At 44.3% G+C, this 21,599-nt stretch overlaps 1 protein-coding gene across 2 annotated transcripts in view; it reads left to right on the top strand.

Annotated features, from left to right (window-relative positions):
• The window catches only part of GRIK3 (glutamate ionotropic receptor kainate type subunit 3), a 252,343-nt gene that overhangs the window by 137,367 nt on the left and 93,377 nt on the right, over positions 1-21,599 (top strand). For both annotated transcript variants that reach the window (XM_060784031.2, XM_060784032.2), the window contains exons 2-4: positions 6,770-6,946; positions 11,037-11,294; positions 17,662-17,843. In XM_060784031.2, coding sequence (XP_060640014.2) covers positions 6,770-6,946; positions 11,037-11,294; positions 17,662-17,843 — 617 coding nt within the window. The remainder of the gene's footprint in view (positions 1-6,769; positions 6,947-11,036; positions 11,295-17,661; positions 17,844-21,599) is intronic.

Genomic DNA, 21,599 nt, shown 5'->3' with positions numbered 1-21,599 from the left:
GCCACGCTCCTGCCTTCGGGGAGAGCAGATAATGGCATTAACAACTTCTGAACAGCAAAAAGCAGGCGGCCGCGGATCGGCACACGCTGCCAGGCCCTGGAGTCCCTTTCCCTTCCCTTCTTTTGCAAGGATGTTTCTGCCTGTCTGAACTTGGAGGAAGATTGGAGGAGAGTGGGCAGAAGAAGGGGGAAAGGGAATATTAACTTGGGAAATAGAAGGGGGTCGGGTAGGGAGAACATGGTGGAAAGCAATGAGGGAGAGCTCCCATAATGTTGGAGGAGAGGAAATGCGTCCACTAGGAGTCTTAAAAGTGGCCCATCAATCAATAGATTGATTAATCAAATCAAGTGGTCAGTCAATGACAACCTGCAAAGAAAAATAAAAGAGAGCTGGATGGAGAGAACTTGGTGTAAAGCAACGAGGAAGGACTCAAGTAATGCTGAAGGAAAGGGAAATGCATCCAGCAGAAGGTTAAAAAATTGCTCATTAATCTAATCAGTTGGTCAGTCAGCAACAATACTAGGAACTGTAATAACCTGCAATGAAAAATAAAATGGGGTTAGAAAGGGAGATTCTGGCATAAAGCCTTGAGGGAGAACCAAAGGAATGTTGGAGGAAAGGGAAATGCATCCATCAGGCAGTTTAATACATGCCCATCAATCAATTAAATCATATGGTCTATCAATGGCAATCTGCAAAGAAAAATAAAAGGGAGCTGGACAGGGGAAACTTGGTGTAAAGCAATGAGGGAGGACACAAGTAATGTTGGAGGAAAGGGAAATGCATCCATCAGGACGTTTAATAAATGTCCATCTATCAATCAATCAATGACAACCTGCAGAGAAAATTAAAAGAGGGCTGGACAGGAAGAGCCCTGCATCAAGCAAGGAGGAAGAATTCAAGTTCTGTTGAAGAAAAAGGAAAGGTGTCTATCAGGAGCGTTACAAGTTTCCCATCAATCCCATCAGTAACAGCAACAGTGACAATCGGCCCTTTCTTGCAAAATGAAGCACAAGGCAAGTTGTTGTTGCTACTTGTGCCAAAAATTTGAGTTTTCAAAACTTCCCAGATACTGAGGGATGCCTGGCGAGTTATGCTAACTACGAATGTTCCGAGACAAAATCGTTTGCGTGAAGGCAAACAATAGAAGTTTTATTTTATCTGCACAGAAGGGACACTTGTACAGCTGTGGATGCTTGAATGGTACAAGTATGCCTAGCAATGAAAAAGCAGGCATCTCTATATGCAAGTCTTTTCATGCATTAACATTGCTACTTGTTTGAAACTCCCCACCCAGCCCCCTGATTGGCCCGAGTTGGTGAGCTGGCTGGCATTTCCCAAACCTCTGATTGGTCTGAAGGTGCAGCAAACACTGTCACTGGCTGAGGAGGTGGTGGTCAAAGCGGGGACTTCCCTCCCAGCTGGGCAGGGAAGCCCAGGGGCCTCCAATGGGAGCATGGAGAGACACCTAGGAGGTCACATCTGCTCCTCGGTGTGTAGCCATGGAAGGTAGAAGAAAAGTCGATTGTAGGATAATGCTGATACTGAGTCCTGGATGTGGGGACATAGGATGGCTAGCCTCTCAGACATCTTCCCATGGCATGTGGACAAAGGAAAGGTCCAAGAAATGTAGTTTGGGAATGACAGCATCATCAAAGTCCATTATCCAGTGGATAGACGAGATCCCCAAAAGGGGAAGTCCTAGTTGATCAATGGAGGGCCACCCTCTGGCAGCTGGGAAGATCCTTTGTCTAGTAGATTATTGTCCCAATCAGGTCCTCTACAAAGTAATTCTTGGAATGGCTGAAATTGCTTAAGAGGTTATGAGAGTTCGTCTTAGCTTGCTTTTAATTTCATATAATTTAATAAAGTAATGAAATCAAATAAAATAAAGTTAATGTGGTGTTCTTATACAAGATCAGGGGTGAAGGTGGATGGGAAGAGGGAAAAAGGAGTTCTGCCTTGGCTCTACATAGGATGTTGTTGTTGCTTATTTGTTCAGTCACTTCCGACTCTTCGTGACCTCATGGACCAGCCCACGCCAGAGCTCCCTGTTGGCCATCACCACCCCCAGCTCCTTCAAGGCCAAGCCAGTCACTTCAAGGATGCCATCCATCCATCTTGCCCTTGGTTGGCCCCTCTTCCCTTTTCCTTCCATTTTCCCCAGCATCATTGTCTTCTCTAAGCTTTCCTGTCTTCTCATCTATATAGGAGAGGTTATCCCCTTTATTTGTTTTAATTCATGACTCTGCGCTCATGCGCACGTTCGCAGAGGAGAGATTTAAAAAGAAAATAAGAAAATACATATTGTATCCTGGTAGAGGGTCTTGTAATGGGGCACAGGATACATAGAATTCATGGGTGAATTCGGTTATTGAATGTGCCAAAGGGAGGAGGGGACCATGAAGTGATCCTTCAGTGGAACGCCAAATGTCTGCTGATGCGGAGCAGCTTAGGCTGTTCAGTGGAGCTGAATGGCCCACACCTGGAAATGTGTGTGTATGTGTGCAGTTGGGGTTTGGGGTATTAAAGATCCGCTTCTGATATAGAACTTGGGGGATGGAGGGAGGTCAATACAATTTATCCTGACCTCAGTTCCTTGGGAAATTTTTAACTTTCTTGTGGGGTTAAATTATGTGCCTCTTTCATTCAGGGTGAGGGTAGCCATGTTCTATAACACCAGTAAAATACCCAAAAGGCACCAGATCTGGCCTCATCTGGGAAGCTAAGAAGGGCTAGCCCTGGTTAGTTCTTGGATGGGAGACCACCAACCAAATCCCAGGTGCTGCAAGCTGTTTCAGATGAGGAATCTGGCCAAACCACCTTTGAGTATTGTTCCTAAGAAAAAAATTGAAGTTAATTTCATATGTTGCTAGGAACTTGAAGGGTTGCCTAAATCCCCTAAAGGCATCAGATCCCATGGAGCCCTTGGTGGCACAATGGGTTAAATCCTTGTGTCTGAACTGAAGACTGACAGGTCACAGGTTTGAATCCAGGGAGAGCATGGATGAGCTCCCTCTATCAGCTCCAGCTCCCTATTGTAGGGACATGAGAGAAGCCTCCCACAAGGATGATAAAACATCAAAAAATTTGGGCGTCCCCTGGGCAACGTCCTTTCAGATGGCCAATTCTCTCATACCAGAAGTGACTTGCAGTTTCTCAAGTCGCTATTGACACAAAAAGGGCTGCCCTGGTTTGTCCTTGGATGGGAGACCACCAAGGAATCCCAGGTGCTGGAGGAAGGAAGGAAATGGCAAAACCAGCTCTTAGTCTTACCTAAGAAAAGCCTACAAAATCCATGGTTTTGCTACACGTCAACGGGTAACTTGAAGGCACGTACCTCAATTGGGAACATTTGGGCCGCCGTGCTAATCCAATTCAATCACACTTAAAAGTGAACAATTGCCCAGAAAGGCCAACATAATCATATTTGGTTTCGGAAGGGCAAGAGAAATCTCATAATAATGATAATAGTTAGCTAATGAGATAAAGACAAGTCAGAAGGTATGCTTGAGATGGCCAGATTACGCTGAGGATCTTGAAGGTTATTGAATGTCAGAGTCAAAGAAGGGCATCGGAAAGAACCAAAATAACCCTTGAAGGAGGTGAGCAAAGTCAAGGGAGCGAAAGGCTCTCTTTTAGAAAGAGAGAGGAAAGAAATTACAAGAAGAGCAAAAGAAACGTCAATGGAAAATAAGTCAAGGTGGAACAATAAAAAAGTGGGCCAAATATGAAAGCCAGGGTGCACTTACACTGTAGAATGAATGCAGTTCGATACCACTTTAAATGCTATGGCTCAATACTATGGGATCCTGGGAGTTGTAGTTTTACAAAGTGTTGGGCTTTCTCTGCCAAAGAGAGCTGGCGCATGGCCAGACTACAGCTCCCAAGATTTCATAGTATTGAGCCAATGAGAAGGAATGGAGGGAGGGAAGCCCTGCGTCAACGGGAGCTGATGAGATATGAAGTTCTCGAGCTTATTAGCAAATTAAAAGCGAAGAAGTGAACAAGTTCAGATGGCACCTCTCCAAGGGTTCTTAACTCAAATGCGTAATTGCTAATCTCCCAACACAAATAGGCAGCCGATCGCAACCGCCGGCCTCCTTGTCAGCAGACGGGAGGAAAAATCTTATATACATAGAACACAGATTGTTGGGTTTTTAACAAGAAGGAGCCTGCAAAGGACAAAGCCATTTGCAACAAGAAGCATTTATGAGGCAAAGGGAAGGCTGGGCTTGCTAAACAGATAAATGGAGGAGGACTCAGTGTTTGGTTATTGTAGGAATATAATAATAATTTATACTTGGTTACTTCTTTCTTGGTTCTCCAGTGTCTGCATTAAAATCTGCTCCTAGGAAGAATGTCAAATCCTATTTTAGAGTGCATCTGCACTGTAGAATGAATGTAGTTCGTCCCCACTTTAATTGCCATGGGTCAGTGCTATAGAATACTGGAAGTTACAGTTTGGTGAGATACTTACTTAGGCGATCCCTCGTTGGATGAGGCATTTCCTTGTGGGTGCGTAGGTGGCTGTGGAGCCCTATTCTTGACCCGCATCTTCTCCCACAGTGAGGGCATTGGTTTCCAGGTGGAAGGCGGTCCTGGTCGGGGTTGGCTTGATGCGCCTTCCTCTTGGCACATTTCTCTCTTTCACCCTCCACTCGTGCCTCCTCGAATTCTGCAGCACTGCTGGTCACAGCTGACCTCCAGCTGGAGCGCTCAAGGGCCAGGGCTTCCCAGTTCTCAGTGTCTATGCCAGAGATTTTAAGGTTGGCTTTGAGGCCATCTCTAAATCTCTTTTCCTGTCCACCAATGTTCCGTTTTCCATTCTTAAGTTCAGAGTAGAGCAACTGCTTTGGGAGGCGGTGGTCAGGCATCCGGACAACGTGGCCGGCCCAGTGGAGTTGATGGCAGAGGACCATTGCTACAATGCTGGTAGTCTTTGCTTCTTCCAGCACGCTGACGTTTGTCCGCTTGTCTTCCCAAGAGATTTGCAGGATTTTCCGAAGGCAGCGCTGATGGAATCATTCCAGGAGTTGCATGTGACGTCTGTAGACAGTCCACGTTTCACAGGCATATAGCAGGGTTGGGAGGACAATAGCTTTATAGACAAGCACCTTGGTATCCCTACGGATGTCCCGGTCCTCAAACACTCTCTGCTTCATTCGGGAAAATGCTGCACTCGCAGAGCTCAGGCGGTGTTGTATTTCGGTGTCGATGTTGACTTTGGTGGAGAGGTGGCTGCCAAGGTAGCGGAAATGGTCAACATTTTCTAATGTTACACCATTAAGCTGTATCTCTGGCATTGGGGAGGGGATGGCTAGTGACTGCTGGAACAGCACTTTGGTTTTCTCGATGTTCAGTGACAGGCCAAGCTTCGTGTATGCTTCTGCAAAGGTGTTTAGAGTGGCTTGTAGATCTTCTTCTGAATGCGTGGTGAGATATTGGGTGCACCCATACCATAGAATTAATGCAGTTGATACCACTTTGTCATGGCTCAGTGCTATGAAATCATGCTGTGCTTAGTGAGGTAGGAGCCCCAGTGCTGCAGTGGGTTAAACCGCTGAACTGTTGAACTTGTTGACCGAAACGTCGGCAGTTTGAATCTGAAGAGCAGGGTGAGTTCCTGCTGTTAGCCCCAGCTTCTGCCAACCTAGCAGTTCAAAAACATGCAAATGTGAGTAGATCAATAGGTACCATTCCGGTGGGAAGGTAACGACGCTCCACGCAGTCATGCTAGCCACATGATGTTGGAGGTGTCTATGGACAACACTGGCTCTTTGGCTTAGAAATCAAGATGAGTACCACCCCCAAAGTTGGACATGACTAGGTCAAGGAGAAACCTTTACCTTAGTGAGACAGCAGCACTGTTTAGCAGAGAAGGCTAAAAACCTTGTGAATCCACAACTCCTACGGTTTCAGCTATAGTAGTTGAAGTGGTGTCAAAGTAGCATTAATTTGCCAGGGTAGATGCACCTTAAGCCATCAAAAATGTCACTGTTGCAAAAAGATTTCAACACTTTTATTCTGGTTTTCTTCCCTTCCACCCCAAACAATGCAAGATGTCAACTGGAGACACACACCCCTTCCATACTGCCCTATATCCCAGGATCCGATCCCAGATATGTAACACAACTTTTGCTCCTGGGTTATAAATGTCATTTCCTAATTGGTTCTATCATAAAAACATGGAAAACATTTCTTAAACTGCAAAAACTCTGTCTTTGTGGGAGCGACATCCTGCTATAGCATATTTGCAATAGTTTTTCAATGAATATCTCATAGACTCTCAACCAATCAACCTTCTTTGTAACAACCCCAAAGATGAAGTTTCTGGATTATAGCAACTACTTTCAGAGTAAGGAGCACACAATTAAACAGGAAAGAACACTTTCAAACCATGAACAGAAAAGAATTCAAATTGTATTACATATTGTTATTTGCTTATCCCAGATTATCTGACAGTCTAGACTCATATAGTCCAATTCGAAGCAGATAATCTGGGGTTGGATCCTGGGATACAGGGCAGTGTAGACCCAACCATAACCATTGCAGACATAACAATCTTGTATGTGGGAACAGGAAATGAATGCAACAAGTTGCATCTCCCCACTGTGCATCCCCTTTTGCAACCTGGGTGCTTGTATTCCTCCCTTTCCCTGTTCTCCTGATGGCACTAGACTTGGTATTTGGTGCCCAGGAATTGTTCATTGTCTTAGGAAACCTTGACCCATTGAGTACTGACTGTTGTCCCCTTTTTGTCTTGCAGGAGGCATCTTTGAATATGCAGAGGGACCAAATGCCCAGATCATGAATGCGGAGGAGCAAGCCTTCCGCTTCTCTGCCAACATCATCAACAGGAACAGGACCCTGCTCCCCAACACCACCCTCACCTATGACATCCAGAGGATACACTACCACGACAGCTTCGAAGCCACCAAGAAAGGTGAGCCGAGAGGAGATGCGTGGATCATACAGCAATAATTGCACCTGCATAAAGCCACAGATTAAGGCAGTTTCTCAACCTGGGGGCTGGGACCCCTGGGGGGGATTGCACAGGGGGTGTCAGAGGGGTCACCAAAGACCACCAGAAAACACAGTATTTTTTGTTGGTCATGGGGGATCTCTGTGTGGGAAGTTTGGCCCAATTCTATAGTTGGTGGGATTCAGAATTCTCTTTGTAGGTGAACTATAAACCCCAGCAACTACAACTCCCAAATGTCAAGGTCTATTTTCCCCAAACTCCACGAGTGTTCACATTTGGGCATATTGAGTAATCATGCCAAGTTTGGTCCAGATCCATCCTTGTTGGAGTCCACAGTCTGGCCCAATTCTGTCGTTGGTGAGGTTCAGAATGCTCTTTGATTGTAGGTCAACTATAAATACCAGCAACTACAACTCCCAAATGTCAAGGTCTATTTTCCCCAAACTCCACCAGTGTTCATAGTTGGGTATATTTGAGTATTTGTGCCAAGTTTGGTCTAGATACATTATTGCTTGAGTCCACAGTGCCTTCTGGCTGTAGGTGAACTACAACTCCAAAATTCAAGGTCAATGCCCGCCAAACCCTTCCAGTATTTTCTGTTGGTCATGGGAGTTCTGTGTGCCAAGTTTGGTTCAATTCCATCATTGGTGGAGTTCAGAATGCTCTTTGATTGTAGGTGAATTATAAATAGCAATAGTATTCCAATTTGGGCATATTGGGTATTTGTGCCCAGTTTGGTCCAGGGAATGAAAATACATCCTGCATATCAGATATATTTATATTACAATTCATAACAGTAGCAGAATTAGAGTTATGAAGTAGCAACAAAAATAATTCTATGGTTGGGGGTCACCACAACATGAAGAACTTGTATTCAGGGGTCGTGGCATTAGGAAAGTTGAGAAACACTGCATTAAGGGATGGCATTGAGTCAAACTTTGACACCAATGGCTGCTTCCTTCCCTTTGCAGAAAAATGGGATTGATTAGATCAGGATTGGGCAATGGCATGCAGAGCAGGGGCCAGTTTTGGCCTGCCTCTCCAAAGCAAGCATAAATGCCCCAATTCTCTGCAGTCCCTCTCAAAAGGGCATCACTACATTGCATCAACATTTTGAGAGGAGAATGAAGATATTTGGGGGTAGTGAACAATTTTGGAGTATTTACAAGAATATTTATGTGTGTTTTCACATATTTGGGGCCAAAAGGTCTTGGAATCTTGTGGTAATTTTGAGGTAACCTAGTGGACATGGTTTTGTTTTTGTTTTTTGGTCGTGTCAGAAGTCGCTTCTGGTGTGAGAGAATTGGCCGTCTGCAAGGATGTTGCCCAGGGGACGCCCGGATGATTTTGATGTTTTTATCATCCTTGTGGGAGGCTTCTCTCATGTTCTCACATGAGGAGCCGGAGCTGATAGAGGGAGCTCATCCGTCTCTCCCCGGATTCGCACCTACGACCTGTTGGTCTTCAGTCCTGCTGTCACAGGGGTTTAACCCACTGCACCACCGGGGGCTCCTAGTGGACATGGTGCAGGGCCCCCATTGGCTGCCCCTGACAAATTGGGCTGAATCCAAGGCCAAAAAAGGCAGACTGACCATAGGGAAGCGAGGGCCTGTCTTTGCCCTTTTGCCCCGCACCGGCCTGTCCTCTTGCCCGCAAATCCTTCCTAAATTAGCCCAGTTCTTCCTAGCTAAGTTTTCAAAGCCTTTTCTCAAATTCCATTTGGAGAGGATGCTAATGGATTGTGACAAGTAAATAAGGTCAGGTTTAAATCGCACACACATTCGCACACACAGAGCCTCTCTCTTGTGTTTAATTAATGTTCTGCTACTCAAGGCTCGGGCATCACTCAAGGAAGGCTGATAGAAACTGACCCCCTTCCTAGGAAATGCAGCCCTCTCCCAGTTTATATGCAGGGAAGCATGTATGTATGTATGTATGTATGTATGTATGTATGTATGTATGTATGTGTATACACACACACACACACAAACAAACAAAGAGACATCTGAGCAGATGGGGAAAGAGTTTGCAATCACTTAAAGGAATTGTCCATATGGCTCCCTGGGACAGTTGTAGAGAGTTACAGGGGGATGTTTTCAAAGAAACGCAGGAAGAAGGGATGAGTCATACACTGTAGAATTAATGCAGTTTAACCCCACTTTAACAGCCATGGCTCGATACGATGTAATCCTGGGAGTTGTAGTTTGGTGGGGCCATGGCAAGGTGAAAAGACTTTGCAAAACGATGACACTGATAATTTTGTAACACGTAGCCACAACAATAAAAGTGGTGCCCAACTGCGTTAACACAACAATATAGATATGTCCTTTCTTGCAAAGGGGTTAAAATTGCTCATTGCATCTGTTGTGAAGGTTTACAAAGAATTGCCTCCCTAGTTGTCACATCTCCGAAGGCAATAGATTGCCCTCTTTTTGGAAGGAATTTTAAAGTTGCATCTGTGTATTTGTATTTTGTAGAAATGTATTTTTATATGTATATTTTTTAGATCAGTGGTTCTCAACCTTTGGGTCTACAGAAGTTTTGGCCTTCAACTCCCAGAAATGCTAACAGCTTCTAAACTGGCTGAGATTTATGGGAGTTGTAGGCCAAAACACCTGGGGACCCACAGGTCGAGAACAACTGCTTTAGATGATTATGTGTTTTTAGTGATGTTGTAACCCACCTCAAGCCTCAAAGAGGTGGGTAGAAAATAAAATAATTATAATTATAATTATTACAAAACTATGTAACAAAATTTGAAAAACATTCTGTTCCTGGTTTGAAAGTTTTATTTCCTGTTTAATTGTGTGGTACTTACTTTGAAATTAGTTGTTCTACTCCAGAAACTTCACTTTTGTGGCTGCCACAACTAGGTTGAATAGGTTGAGACTCAATGATGAGATATTCATTGAAAAATTAGAGCAAAATGTGCTGCAGGATGTTCCTCACACAAAAACAAAGTTTTTTGTAGTTTAATAAACATTTTGCATGTTTTTAGTGATAGAACCAATTAGGAAATGACATTTATAACTCAGGAACAAAAATTGTGTTACATAGTGCTACTAAGGAGACTGTTCAAGTCCTGAACCGGTGCTTGGCCGCTGTAACGGACTGGATGACAGCGAATAAATTGAAACTAAATCCAGACAAGACAAAGGTACTCCTGGTCAGTCGTAAGGCCGAACAGGGCATAGGGTTACAGCCTGTGCTTGACGGGGTTACACTCCCCCTGAAGGCGCAGGTTCGCAGCTTGGGAATGATCCTGGACTCATTGCTGAGCCTGGAACCCCAGGTCTCGGTGGTGGCTGGGAGAGCTCTTACACAGTTAAAGCTTGTGCGCCAGCTGCGCCCGTACCTTGGGAAGTCGGACTTGGCCACGGTGGTCCATGCTCCGGTTACATCCTGTATAGACTACTGCAACTCTCTCTATGTGGGGTTGCCTATGAAGACTGCCCGGAAGCTGCAATTAGTCCAATGCTCGGCAGCCAGGCTACTAACAGGGGTGGGGTACAGGAAGCATACTATTCCCTTGTTGCGCCAGCTCCACTGGCTGCCAATTTGCTTCCGAGCACAATTCAAAGTGCTGGTTTTAACCTACAAAACCCTATACGGTTCCGGCCCAGTTTACCTGTCCACACGTATTCTCCCCTATGAACCATCAAGAGTGTTAAGATCATCTGGGGAGGCCCTGCTCTCAGTCCCACCACCTTCGCAGGCGTGTCTGGAGGTGACCCCTCAGCTATGGAATTCCCTCCCAAATGAAATTAGATCTGCCCCCTCTCTCCTGACCTTTAGAAAGCTAGTCAAAACCTGGCTATGGAACAAAGCTTTTGTGAAATAATTTAATGTTGTTGTATTATGTTTTAGATTTTTAATGTTAGAATTTAATCTTTTCTGTCAGCTGGTTTGAGTCCCTCTGCGGAGGTAGAGAAGATCGGGATATAAAAGTTTTAAATAAATAAATAAATAAATAAATAAATAGTGTTATTTATTTATTATTATCCTTAACTACCAGAACAAAAGAGATAACCTGCTCTGCTCTCCTTTGCAGCCTGCGACCAGCTTGCCCTTGGGGTGGTCGCCATTTTTGGCCCTTCGCAGGGCTCCTGCACCAACGCCGTGCAGTCCATCTGCAATGCCCTGGAGGTGCCCCACATCCAGCTCCGGTGGAAGCACCACCCCTTGGACAATAAGGACACCTTCTATGTCAATCTTTACCCAGATTATGCCTCCCTCAGCCACGCTATCCTGGACCTGGTCCAGTACTTGAAGTGGAGGTCGGCCACTGTGGTCTACGATGACAGCACAGGTAAGCAGCGGGAGGGCCTCCGTCTATTATTATTGTTGTTTTTGTTATTGTATTTACTCAAGTCTAACACTCACTTTTTTTGGCTAAAGTATTTTGCCAAAATGAGGATGCACATTAGATTCATGTTATACAGTTATCTTAGTGCTGAGCCAAAGCAAAAGGAGAAGGTGTTTCAGGAACTGCATCTGGAGTTCCTCTTTGAGGGTCCTCATCTCTCATTTAATGCTGTATGGTTCTGGAATTTATAGTTTGTTGAGGCATCTGCATTCTTTGGTAGAGAAGACTCAAGATCTTGTAAAACGACAGCCCCCATGATTCCGTAACATTGAACCAAGGCACGTAAAGTGGATTCATTCAACAGCATGGATGCACCCAAGGTTTTCTTTTCCATTGCTGAAAAAATTCTTGTTTAAAACATTTTTGGTCTTTAAAGAAGGAATTCTAAGAGTGCAACAATGGTAGTGGTCAAATTGCACTTTTTGCCACTGCGCATCACATTTGGCAGCAAATTCTTGTTTTGGTTTCACGTTTTTGAAAATTGGGGTGCGCATTAGATTCGATGGCACATTAGCCTAGAGTAAATACAGGGTATTCTTCTTCTTCTTCTCATTATTATTATTTACTTTATTTATACCCTGCCTTTTCATTGGAATCTCCTTTATTGAAGGGACCCAGCTAGTGACCTCCATAAAGGAGAGTGGCATGCGTAAGGGCACATCAAAACAAGGAAGTGGAAACTGGGGTCACCATATTGGCCATGCACCAAAATACAACCTTTACTGAGCCAAGCGGAATGCACAAAATGCATCATGCAAGTTTTTGAAGCTTCACTAGTTCCTTCTCAGGCAGTGATATCGACAGTACCTTGCTGCTGTTAATAGATATGAAATTGCATTGCTTGTGTTTTACTGGTTTCCAAATGGCTAAGGAAAGAAATAGTCCATTGAGATCCTTTCAGATGAACGTAAGAGCTCCCGGTGGTGCAGTGGGTTAAACCCCTGAGCCGGCAGGACTGAAGACCGACAGGTCGCAGGTTCGAATCCGGGGAGAGGCGGATGAGCTCCCTCTATCAGCTCCAGCTCCTCATGCAGGGACATGAGAGAAGCCTCCCACAAGGATGATAAAAACATCAAAAATCATCCAGGCGTCCCCTGGGCAACATCCTTCCAGACGGCCAATTCTCTCACACCAGAAGCGACTTGCAGTTTCTCAAGTCGCTCCTGACATGACCGAAAAAAATATATGAATGTAACTATATTGCATTGACTCTTAACTGACAACAGAAGTCAGATCAGAGATCAAATTTGTTTATTTACTTACTTACTTACTATATTTACATACCACCCGTCTCAGCCCGCAGGTGACTCAGGGCAGTTTACAGTCAGCACCAAAACCATAAAATACAATCCAAAAACGTAAAATACAAATATAGACCTAGGACCCTAACTTTGACAGATTTCTTCTCCTCTGTGATTTTTAAAATATTTGCCTGTTTAAGAAGCCAGCAGAGCTTACAACACTTGCATGTTGTATTTGTGAATTTTAGCAGAAATTTATATAGAATCTGTTGAGAGCCTGCTGCTGTGGTCTGGAGCTCCTTTGTTTATCTCAGCTGTTCTGCATAAAGGCAGGGAATTTGGTTGCAATAGCCTATGCCTTAATTACCTCTCATTGCACTATTCAAGCTGTCTTTGAAATTGCTCTTTCTGTACATACACAAATAAATGCGGGCATTTTCCCAAATGGGACAAGTCTTGAGTGGTGGGTACTTTTCCAAGGTTGCAGTTTCTGATTGATTTCTTGTAACGGGGAGAAATAAAATGTAAATTTGTTGGTCCTAGCTTGCAATGCTGAAATTTATAAGGATGTACAACCTAGTAGGGATTGGCTTGGAGCCCGTGGCCTAGACCAGTGGATCTTAACTTGTGGGCTGAGGACCAGCAGTGGGCTGCGAGGTTGAAAATCTGGTCTGCAAGCCTCCTTCCCCTTTTTTTTAATTTTTAAATTTATTTTATTTCAACTCCTTTCACACTGCCTGCCGCTCCTTTCCTTTTTTTGTTTTGTTTTGGAGGTTATGGCCTTCTAATGCTAGATCTTTGACTATGTTGAGATTTGTCCATTCCCTTGTCCACATGAGTCCACATGCATCGTGGTAAAGTTGGAGGTCCGGTAGTCCCAGCCCTCCTCTCTTCTTGTCATCCATTAGATTAGCCATTTTTATTCTGGGTTTCTTCCCCACCCAGATAAATTTTGTTACTTCCCTGTTCCATTTTTTAATTGTTTGTGGGGTCCTTATAATTGGTATTACTTGGAATAAAAATAATAGCTTTGGTAACACCATCATTTTTATTGCTGAAATTCTGCCCAGCAGGGAGAGGTTGAGATATTTCCATTTTTCCATCTCCTTCCTGATCTCACACCATTTCTTTTCATAACTGTTTTTGAGAAGTTGTGCATTTTTTGCAGTTAGATTTATCCCTAGATATTTAATTATTGGAACCACTTGGATTGACATTTTTTCTTCTAGACGCTTTTTATAGAATCATAGAATCAAAGAGTTGGAAGAGACCTCATGGGCCATCCAGTCCAACCCCCTGCCAAGAAGCAGGAATATTACATTCAAATCACCCCTGACAAATCACCCTTTTTGTCTCTCTTTCGTGATGTTTTTCGTTAATATCATCGTTTTTTTCTTGTTGAGTTTAAAACCTGCTAGGTTTCCAAATTCTTCAATTTTTTAAATCCAGTTTTCTATGCTTTCAAGTGGGTTTTCGATGATGCATATTATATCGTCGGCCAACGCGCGTAGTTTATATGAATGTTTTCTGATCTTGACCCTGTTGCTGACCATGGCATATGTTCTGTATCAGAAACTAGGGCTGATGTGGTCTATCCAATGCAATTTTCTGAACCAATGCCCCAACTAACCACACCAAATCTAAAGCTGACCAAAAACTGATTCATAACCCTTTTGGTACTAATGTTGGAGAGTGGTTCCTGGTCAAGTAGTTATGGGTCAAGTGGTCCCTGGTCAAAGTGGTCCTGGTCAAAAAAAGGTTGAGAACCACCGGCCTATTATTTATTATTCACAGTATTATATTCCACTCTTCTTACCCCACAGGGGACTCAGGGCAGATTACATGGCACATATACATGGCAAACATTCAGTGCCATAGACATACAACATATGTAGACAGACACAGAGGCAATTTACCATTCCAACTTTCTGGCTTCATGAGGGTATGCTTGATTCCAGTCACAGGGAGAACTGCTGCTTCACTGTCCACCTGTGACATAGATTGAGTACTTCCTCATTCTTACGCACACTGCTGGAAGGTTTTATGGTGTTGTAAATTAGTTAAATTCGCCTCTCTGCATAAACCTAAATTTCCTGCCTGACAGATGCAACTGTCTTTCAGACTGCATAGGTCAACAGCAAGCTAGATTATTAATGGTTGGAAGCTCACTCCGACCTGGACTGGCTTCAATCTCATGACCTCTCGCTCAGTAGTGATTTAATGCAGCTGGCTACTAACTAGCTGCACCACAGCCTGGTTCCACAGGATCCCTTTGAGGTGTCTATGTGTTGGCTTACCATTTGCCCTATGGATTTTCCAGGGGTTTGGTCCAGTTAGGACTCATAGCATTCATTTGCTCATGAGCTACTGGGTGTGTCTGTTGAGAAGGGCTGGGACATATTTTCCTCTCACAATATTGGCTTGCTTCTGAACCACCTTCACAAGTGTCCTTCCTTTTTTGTGTTCAAGATTATTGTTTTTGTCACTTGTGGATGTATTCTCAATTGAAAGTTCATCTGCACCACCTTGCGAAATTAAGCCCCATCTCAGGATATATAAAGATTATGGGGCTGGGTTGTTTTTTTTCTGTTTCCTACAAATGCAATCTCATAATTGCAAAGCAGCAGGCCGTGCTGCTTCCTAATGGAATTAATTACCTCGAAGGAGGCCATTTGTCAAAGGTTTCAAGCCCATTTGACCTTGAGAAGGTGGCTGGCACTGGTTCTGTTCAATAGGGGAAGCTTCATCTGTGAGATTTAGAGCTCTGCCACTTGATGGAGAGAATGTTGCCGAGTGTAAATATGGTGGCCCTGCAAGACCATCTAGAGGGATTTGGCAACAGCAGAGATGGTTCAGACACACAACTGAGTAAAGGCAGGAGGAGGCATATGCATTTTATCGGCCATGGGAAGTGCAGGAAAGCTCTGCAGAAGCAAAGGCAGCATGCGAACCGCATGGATTCCTCGAGGCTCTTGGCTTTACTCCCTGTTGACTCTCTGATGACTGTGTCCATTTTCCTTGATTCCTCTAAGCATTTCTTAATTTTAATGCACCATCAAGACTTGCAGGCTGGGATAGGCTACAGGTTACATACAAAGAGCCAGAGCGACCCCAATATGGACAGTCAGAGAAGGATCTGGGTTGAGCCGATGCCAAATCCAAAGACTGCCCTGGATGTGAGGGTTTGGCATCAGGTGACCAGAGGCATTCTTGGGAAACAGAAGGAGTAAATTTTGGGCCCGTGGCAGCTTCCTTGTCAGCAGCTTGATGAATCTGTATTTTCCCCTCAAAACTTTTGGCCAAAAAGACCTCTCCAAGGTGCTGAACCCATTTGGGGAGCTCATGTTCAACAATGGGTTGTTCCACACATATTATATGCATTGGGAGACAAAAGGACTAGAAACAGGACATGTTTGTTGCCAAATGCTTGACATCATATAGGATGATCTGAAAAGTTTGGTGACAAATTTATAATGGCTAATAATAATAATAATAATAATAATAATAATAATAATAATGTCATTCTTATAGCCCACCACCACCTCCCTGAAGGAACTTACATATGGGACAGAATGTCCACAAGACATAAAAGCATCTTAAGTGATGAAAGTTAACTGTCTTATATATGTATACGTAAGACACTGACTATTGTGGTTGTGAATCTATCCTGGGTTAAAGCCTGGATTAGATTCACAACCTCAGTGGTGTGGAAGCCAGCAAAGCCTACTGCCTTGGACCTCCATTTGAAACTTGTGCACCAGCTGCGCCCATACCTTGGGAAGTCTGACTTGGCCATGGTAGTCCATTCTCTGGTTACATCCCATACTGACTACTGCAACATGTTCTACATGGGGTTGCCTTTGAAGACTGTTCAGAAGCTTCAAATGGTCCAACAGGCAGCAGCTAGATGCTCACCGGAGTGGTGTTTAAGAAGCATACAACTCCCTTGTTACATAGCTCCACTGGCTGCCGGTTTGCTACTGAGCACAATTCAAAGTGCTTGCTTTAGCCTATAAAGTCCTAAATGGTTCCAACCCAGCTTACCTGTCTGAACATATCTCTCCCTATGACCATTTAGGAGTTTAAGATCATCTGGGGAGGTCCTGCTCTCAGTCCTACCTTCTTCACAGGCACAACTGGTGGGGACGAGAAACCTTTTTGAATAAGCCTTTGGGAACCTAGTGCAATAGATAAACACAGAACTATGTGAAATTGAATACTGGAACAGCTTAGACAATGTTTTTGGACTACAAGTCTAATAATGAACATATTGATTTTATATGTTTTAAAAGGTTTTAATGTATGTATTTTATAATTCTCTTTTAAATATTTATTGAAATTTTTACATTGTTTTAATGGTATTAAATAGCTGTCTATGTTGTAAAGCCGCCTTGAGTCACCTTCGTGCTCGAGAAAGGTGGTGTAGAATATAAATAAATAAATAAGGATATACATGTCAAGAGAAGGGGCCCATCCAAGATTCTTTGAAGAACCTATCTGGGGTTGAGTGCCTTGAACACATTTAGGTTAAGCCATGGAGCAGATTCACTGCATCACTGACCTGTGAAGAAGTGTTTCTCTACTGTGCAGGCCCGTAGCCAGGATTTCGATTCAGTGAAAGGGGGCTGAGTTTTTTTCAGGGGGGGTTGGGGGGGGGCTGAGTTTTTTCGGGGGGGGGGTTGGGGGGGCTGAGTTTCGGGGGGGGGGGCTGAGTCTGAGTGAAAGAGGGTCTACCCTAGCAAACCTTTTGTATCGTTACCCCAATAGCCCCATGCATATGGGATATATTGAGTATGGTGATCAGATCATGATATGAATAAACATAACAGTTTAAATAATGCACCAATAAGGCCTTTTTGCGAACCACCATAAGAATTTCGGGGGGGGGGGGCTGAAGCCCCTCAAGCCCCCCCCCCCCCCCCCACCGGCTACATGCCTGCTACTGCGTCTCCACAGTTCGCAAAGCTTTTTTTTTTTTTGGAGGAATTCAACAAGGACCAGAAACTTGATCTCTGAATTTCTGCCTGCCCTTCTCCCCTCTTTCTTCCTCTCTCCTCCTTCCCTCCAAGGCCTCATCCGGCTGCAAGAGCTGATCATGGCCCCCTCCAGGTACAACATTCGCTTGAAGATCCGCCAGCTGCCCCTCGACACGGATGACATGCGGCCCTTGCTGAAGGAGATGAAGCGTGGGAGGGAGTTCCGGATCATCTTCGACTGCACCCACACCATGGCCGTGCACATCCTCAAGCAGGTAGGCCCATGGTCCCTGTGTATTTCCATATATGTGTCAGTGTCATGAAGACGTTTCGAACCTTAAAATGTTCTTTAATCCATTGTCAGTGGACAGAGTATCAGGCACTTTCAGAGAAAGAAGTAGACACACAGACCCAGTACTGGTTTCATAATAGTTATATTGTGTACACAGACAAAAGGGAAACATTACATTTACTCAGCATCCACTCACATACATTCATCAGTCATACTCACCATTCCTTCCCCAGTCATGCCTTCTGTTGGAGAAGAGAGACAGGTAGACAGATGCAGTCCTTGTAGGTCTGCCACACAGTTGAAAAGGAAAAGGGGTCTCCTTATATACCGATGTTTGGTTATCCATTACTTGTTTTCTTAGATAACCTCTGTCATTCAGCTCAGAACTGCTGAAGCCTCATCAATCCAGAAACAGATAGATTGTTTGACTTCATTCTTAAGGTAACGTTGTCTAAGACTATGTAAACAGGTGTTGTTTACACCAGAAGTTCTCAGGTCAGTCCTCTGGATGTCTCATTAGCACTTTTCATGCCACAATTGATGAATTCTTTACTTCCTCTATAATATTATTTTCCAGGTTCCTTTTTTTAAGGATGGTGTCCTCAGCCTTGCTATACCTTTATAGGCCCTAGCCAGTAGGGTTGGGCAACCACGGAAAATTTTGTTTCTAAACTCGATTCGTTTTTTGGGGTTTTTTGTGTTTCGATATTTAAAAGAATTCCGAAATTTTTCTTTAAAAAAGTTCGATATTTACGAAATTTCGTAAAATTATGAAACGAATACGAAACGAATACGAAACGAATACGAATCGATTCGTTAATGGCGGACATGACCGCGCAATACCCTAAAAAAAACCTCCAAATGGGACAGGGGGAACTTCTGAAGCTTCCCTCTCCCTCTGTTGTTGACTGTTGGTGTGATATTTATAATTTTTTTTCACTGATTAAACAAACAACAGCTATAAAACTTGCCCCAGACATGCGGAAATAATAACGAAACGATTTCGAAACGAATACGAAACGAATACAAAGCAATTATGAAACGAATTGAAAAATTCGTTTCGTTTTTTAGATGCTCCTGAATGGTTCGTTATCGCTTCGTAACCAAAAAAAAAACACGAATTTTTAACGAATTACGAAATTACGAAACGAAACCGCCCAGCCCTACTAGCCAGACCTCAATCATACAATTAATTCAATCTGTTAACCACATCAGAAGGCACTGGAGTTGCTTGGGGTTGGGCCTCACAGTGCTGTTGTGGTGGCAGTGATGATGGCGGGAGGTCAGAAGATACTGGGATTATTTGCCATTAGACTTGGCGGTGCTATCATGGTCCAGTAATACTTCATCATCCTTAGAAGCAGACAGTGGTGGCAAATCATTTCTAAATAAGTCTTGCCAAGAAAACCGTATATTTCTTTGCATCATTGTGGTATAATGAGTTAAATATTGGACTCAGACTCTAGAGTTCGAGCCTCACTGGGTGACCTTGGGAAAGCTACTCTTTCAGCCTCAGAGGAAGGCAATGGACAACTTAGAGGATGTTTTTGTTTCTGAGCCAACCTGGTGTAGTACTTTGAGTGCTGGACTGTGACTGGGAGAACCAGTTTCAAATCTCTCCCCAGACAAGAATGTTGTCAAATGTGAACATGGTGGAGTAAAGAGGTGGTTCTGTGACCCTGGGCCAGTCAACCTTTCTTGGCTTCTTACTTAACCACAATATAGGCTCTGTGCTTTGAATCCCTCTCCCTTGATGTTCAGTCTAAAACCCAGATCAGATTCAATGTGCCCATGCTCCCAGAAGCCACCAGCTGCTCTTGCAATGGAGGTTTCCTATCAACTCTCCCCAATGTCACAGGAGGACTGTCTTTGTACACATTCCTTGGTTCAGTCAAGAAGGGAAAAAGAAAGCCCGGGAGAACAAGGCTGTTAAGATGCCAAGGAAAATTATGCAGGGGCTTTTAGCCCAAAAAGAGTGCAAAGCTGGGGGTCAGCCACCTCCGTCAACTCCGTCCTCATGCAGACTCTAAAATTAGCGGAGACTTCCCCTGGGAGCCCCGAACTGGGGTGGGATCACTCAGCCCGATGGTGAGCAGAACTGACGTCTCCTGCCGCTTCCGATCTGTGCTGGGTGTGCTTCCCAGCCAGGCAGTTCTGCGGGAGTTCATTTTGCCCATCTGCTCCATTTGTCACCCAAGGAAAGGCAGGCATGTTGGGGGGGGGGGGGGTGGGGAGTAAGGCTCAGGGGACATGGCCTGGTCATTCCAGGACACTGGCCTTGGATGCAAATGGGACTGAATGTGATCCAGAACCAGAACTTTCAGTCTTGCATCTCTCCTTTAGAACTCATTTTGGTTATAACAATGAGTTATGACAATGAGTTGTAACTCATTGTTATAACCAAACTTAGCTCTAAAGGAGAGATCCAAGACTGAAATCCAGAAATCCATAAATATTTGTAAGGGACACCAATTTGAACTATATCACATCTCCTCCCTTGCCCCAACTCACTATTTTGTGGGATTGTAGCCCCACAATACAGTTATTTATTGACCAGAGAAGAGTAGATGGTTGGTAGCAGAGCAGCATACTGCTAGCTTCCTATAACTAGATATAGGCAGTCCTTGAGTTACAAACATCCAACTTAGATCTTGCGCTACAGGGAGATCAGCTGTTGTCAGTTATCTTCCAGATCGAGCCAATCCTGTGATGTGTCCTTTCAGGGAAGAACAGTATCTCCATAACAAACCTTATCACAAAATCTAGAGATACAAATCAAACCTGTTTAAATGTTTATGAGAGCTGAAGTAGAGCCTTGCTGGGAGAAGCCCCAAATCCAACCAGTCGGGCTCCTGTTCCTCACAAAAGCCATCTAGAGCACTGCATCTTAAATGGTGGTTTCCAACCTCAAATGGAGTCCACTTAGCTTGATGTTGGGGTGTCAAAAAATTTGACAACAGCAAAAAGTTTCAGTATTCTGCCATTTACACAAATCTGTTATCAACAACACATAGTGTTTACAGTGGACTCTGAATAACAAGTTGCAAACATCCAACTTACAAATGACTCAGTTAAGAATAGGGTTGGTTTGAGGGAGTCTGGAGGGGTCAAGGACCACAAAAGAACCCCCAGGATCAGACATATCCCAAAACTGAAATAGATGAATAGGCAAAATGAACAGGGCTGTGCCATTGCACCAGCAATTGCTGGCAAAAAAGAAGGCGCACAGGGTGGCTTGTGGCACACTGTGCATCCTCCTTCCTCCCCTTATCACATGGACAGGTGGGAGAGGGTGCTTTGTCACCCTTTCCCTCCCCTCATTAAATGGCAGATAGGACGCAACGCGTGGCAACGCACATTGCCCCACCACCCCTTCTGCCATCACGCAGGGATTTGGGGAGAAAAATGTGAGTTGCTCTGTTGGAGCTACCCGAACTACACTTTCTTCCCTGTGCTGGGAGACAAGGCACGCTTTCATGGCTGGAATCACTGGGGTGTTGTAGGCTTTTCCGGGCTATATGGCCATGTTCTAGAGGCATTCTCGCCTGACATTTCACCTGCATCTATGGCAAGCATCCTCAGAGGTTGTGAGGTCTGGCGCTTCACCTCCACCTTGGGAGGAAAGTGGGCGGAGCTTGCCGCAAGTTGTGTAATTGTGCACGGCAGGCCCCCGTCCAAGCTGCGAAATAAAATAGCAAAATGGGGCATTTTTGCCCCATGTGAAAAGGTCCGAAGTCTC

Source organism: Anolis sagrei, chromosome X (genome assembly GCF_037176765.1).
Source record: "Anolis sagrei isolate rAnoSag1 chromosome X, rAnoSag1.mat, whole genome shotgun sequence".
Classification (NCBI taxonomy): domain Eukaryota; kingdom Metazoa; phylum Chordata; class Lepidosauria; order Squamata; family Dactyloidae; genus Anolis; species Anolis sagrei.
Note: the sequence above shows the minus strand (reverse complement) of the source record. Positions and strands in the feature narration are given on the sequence as shown.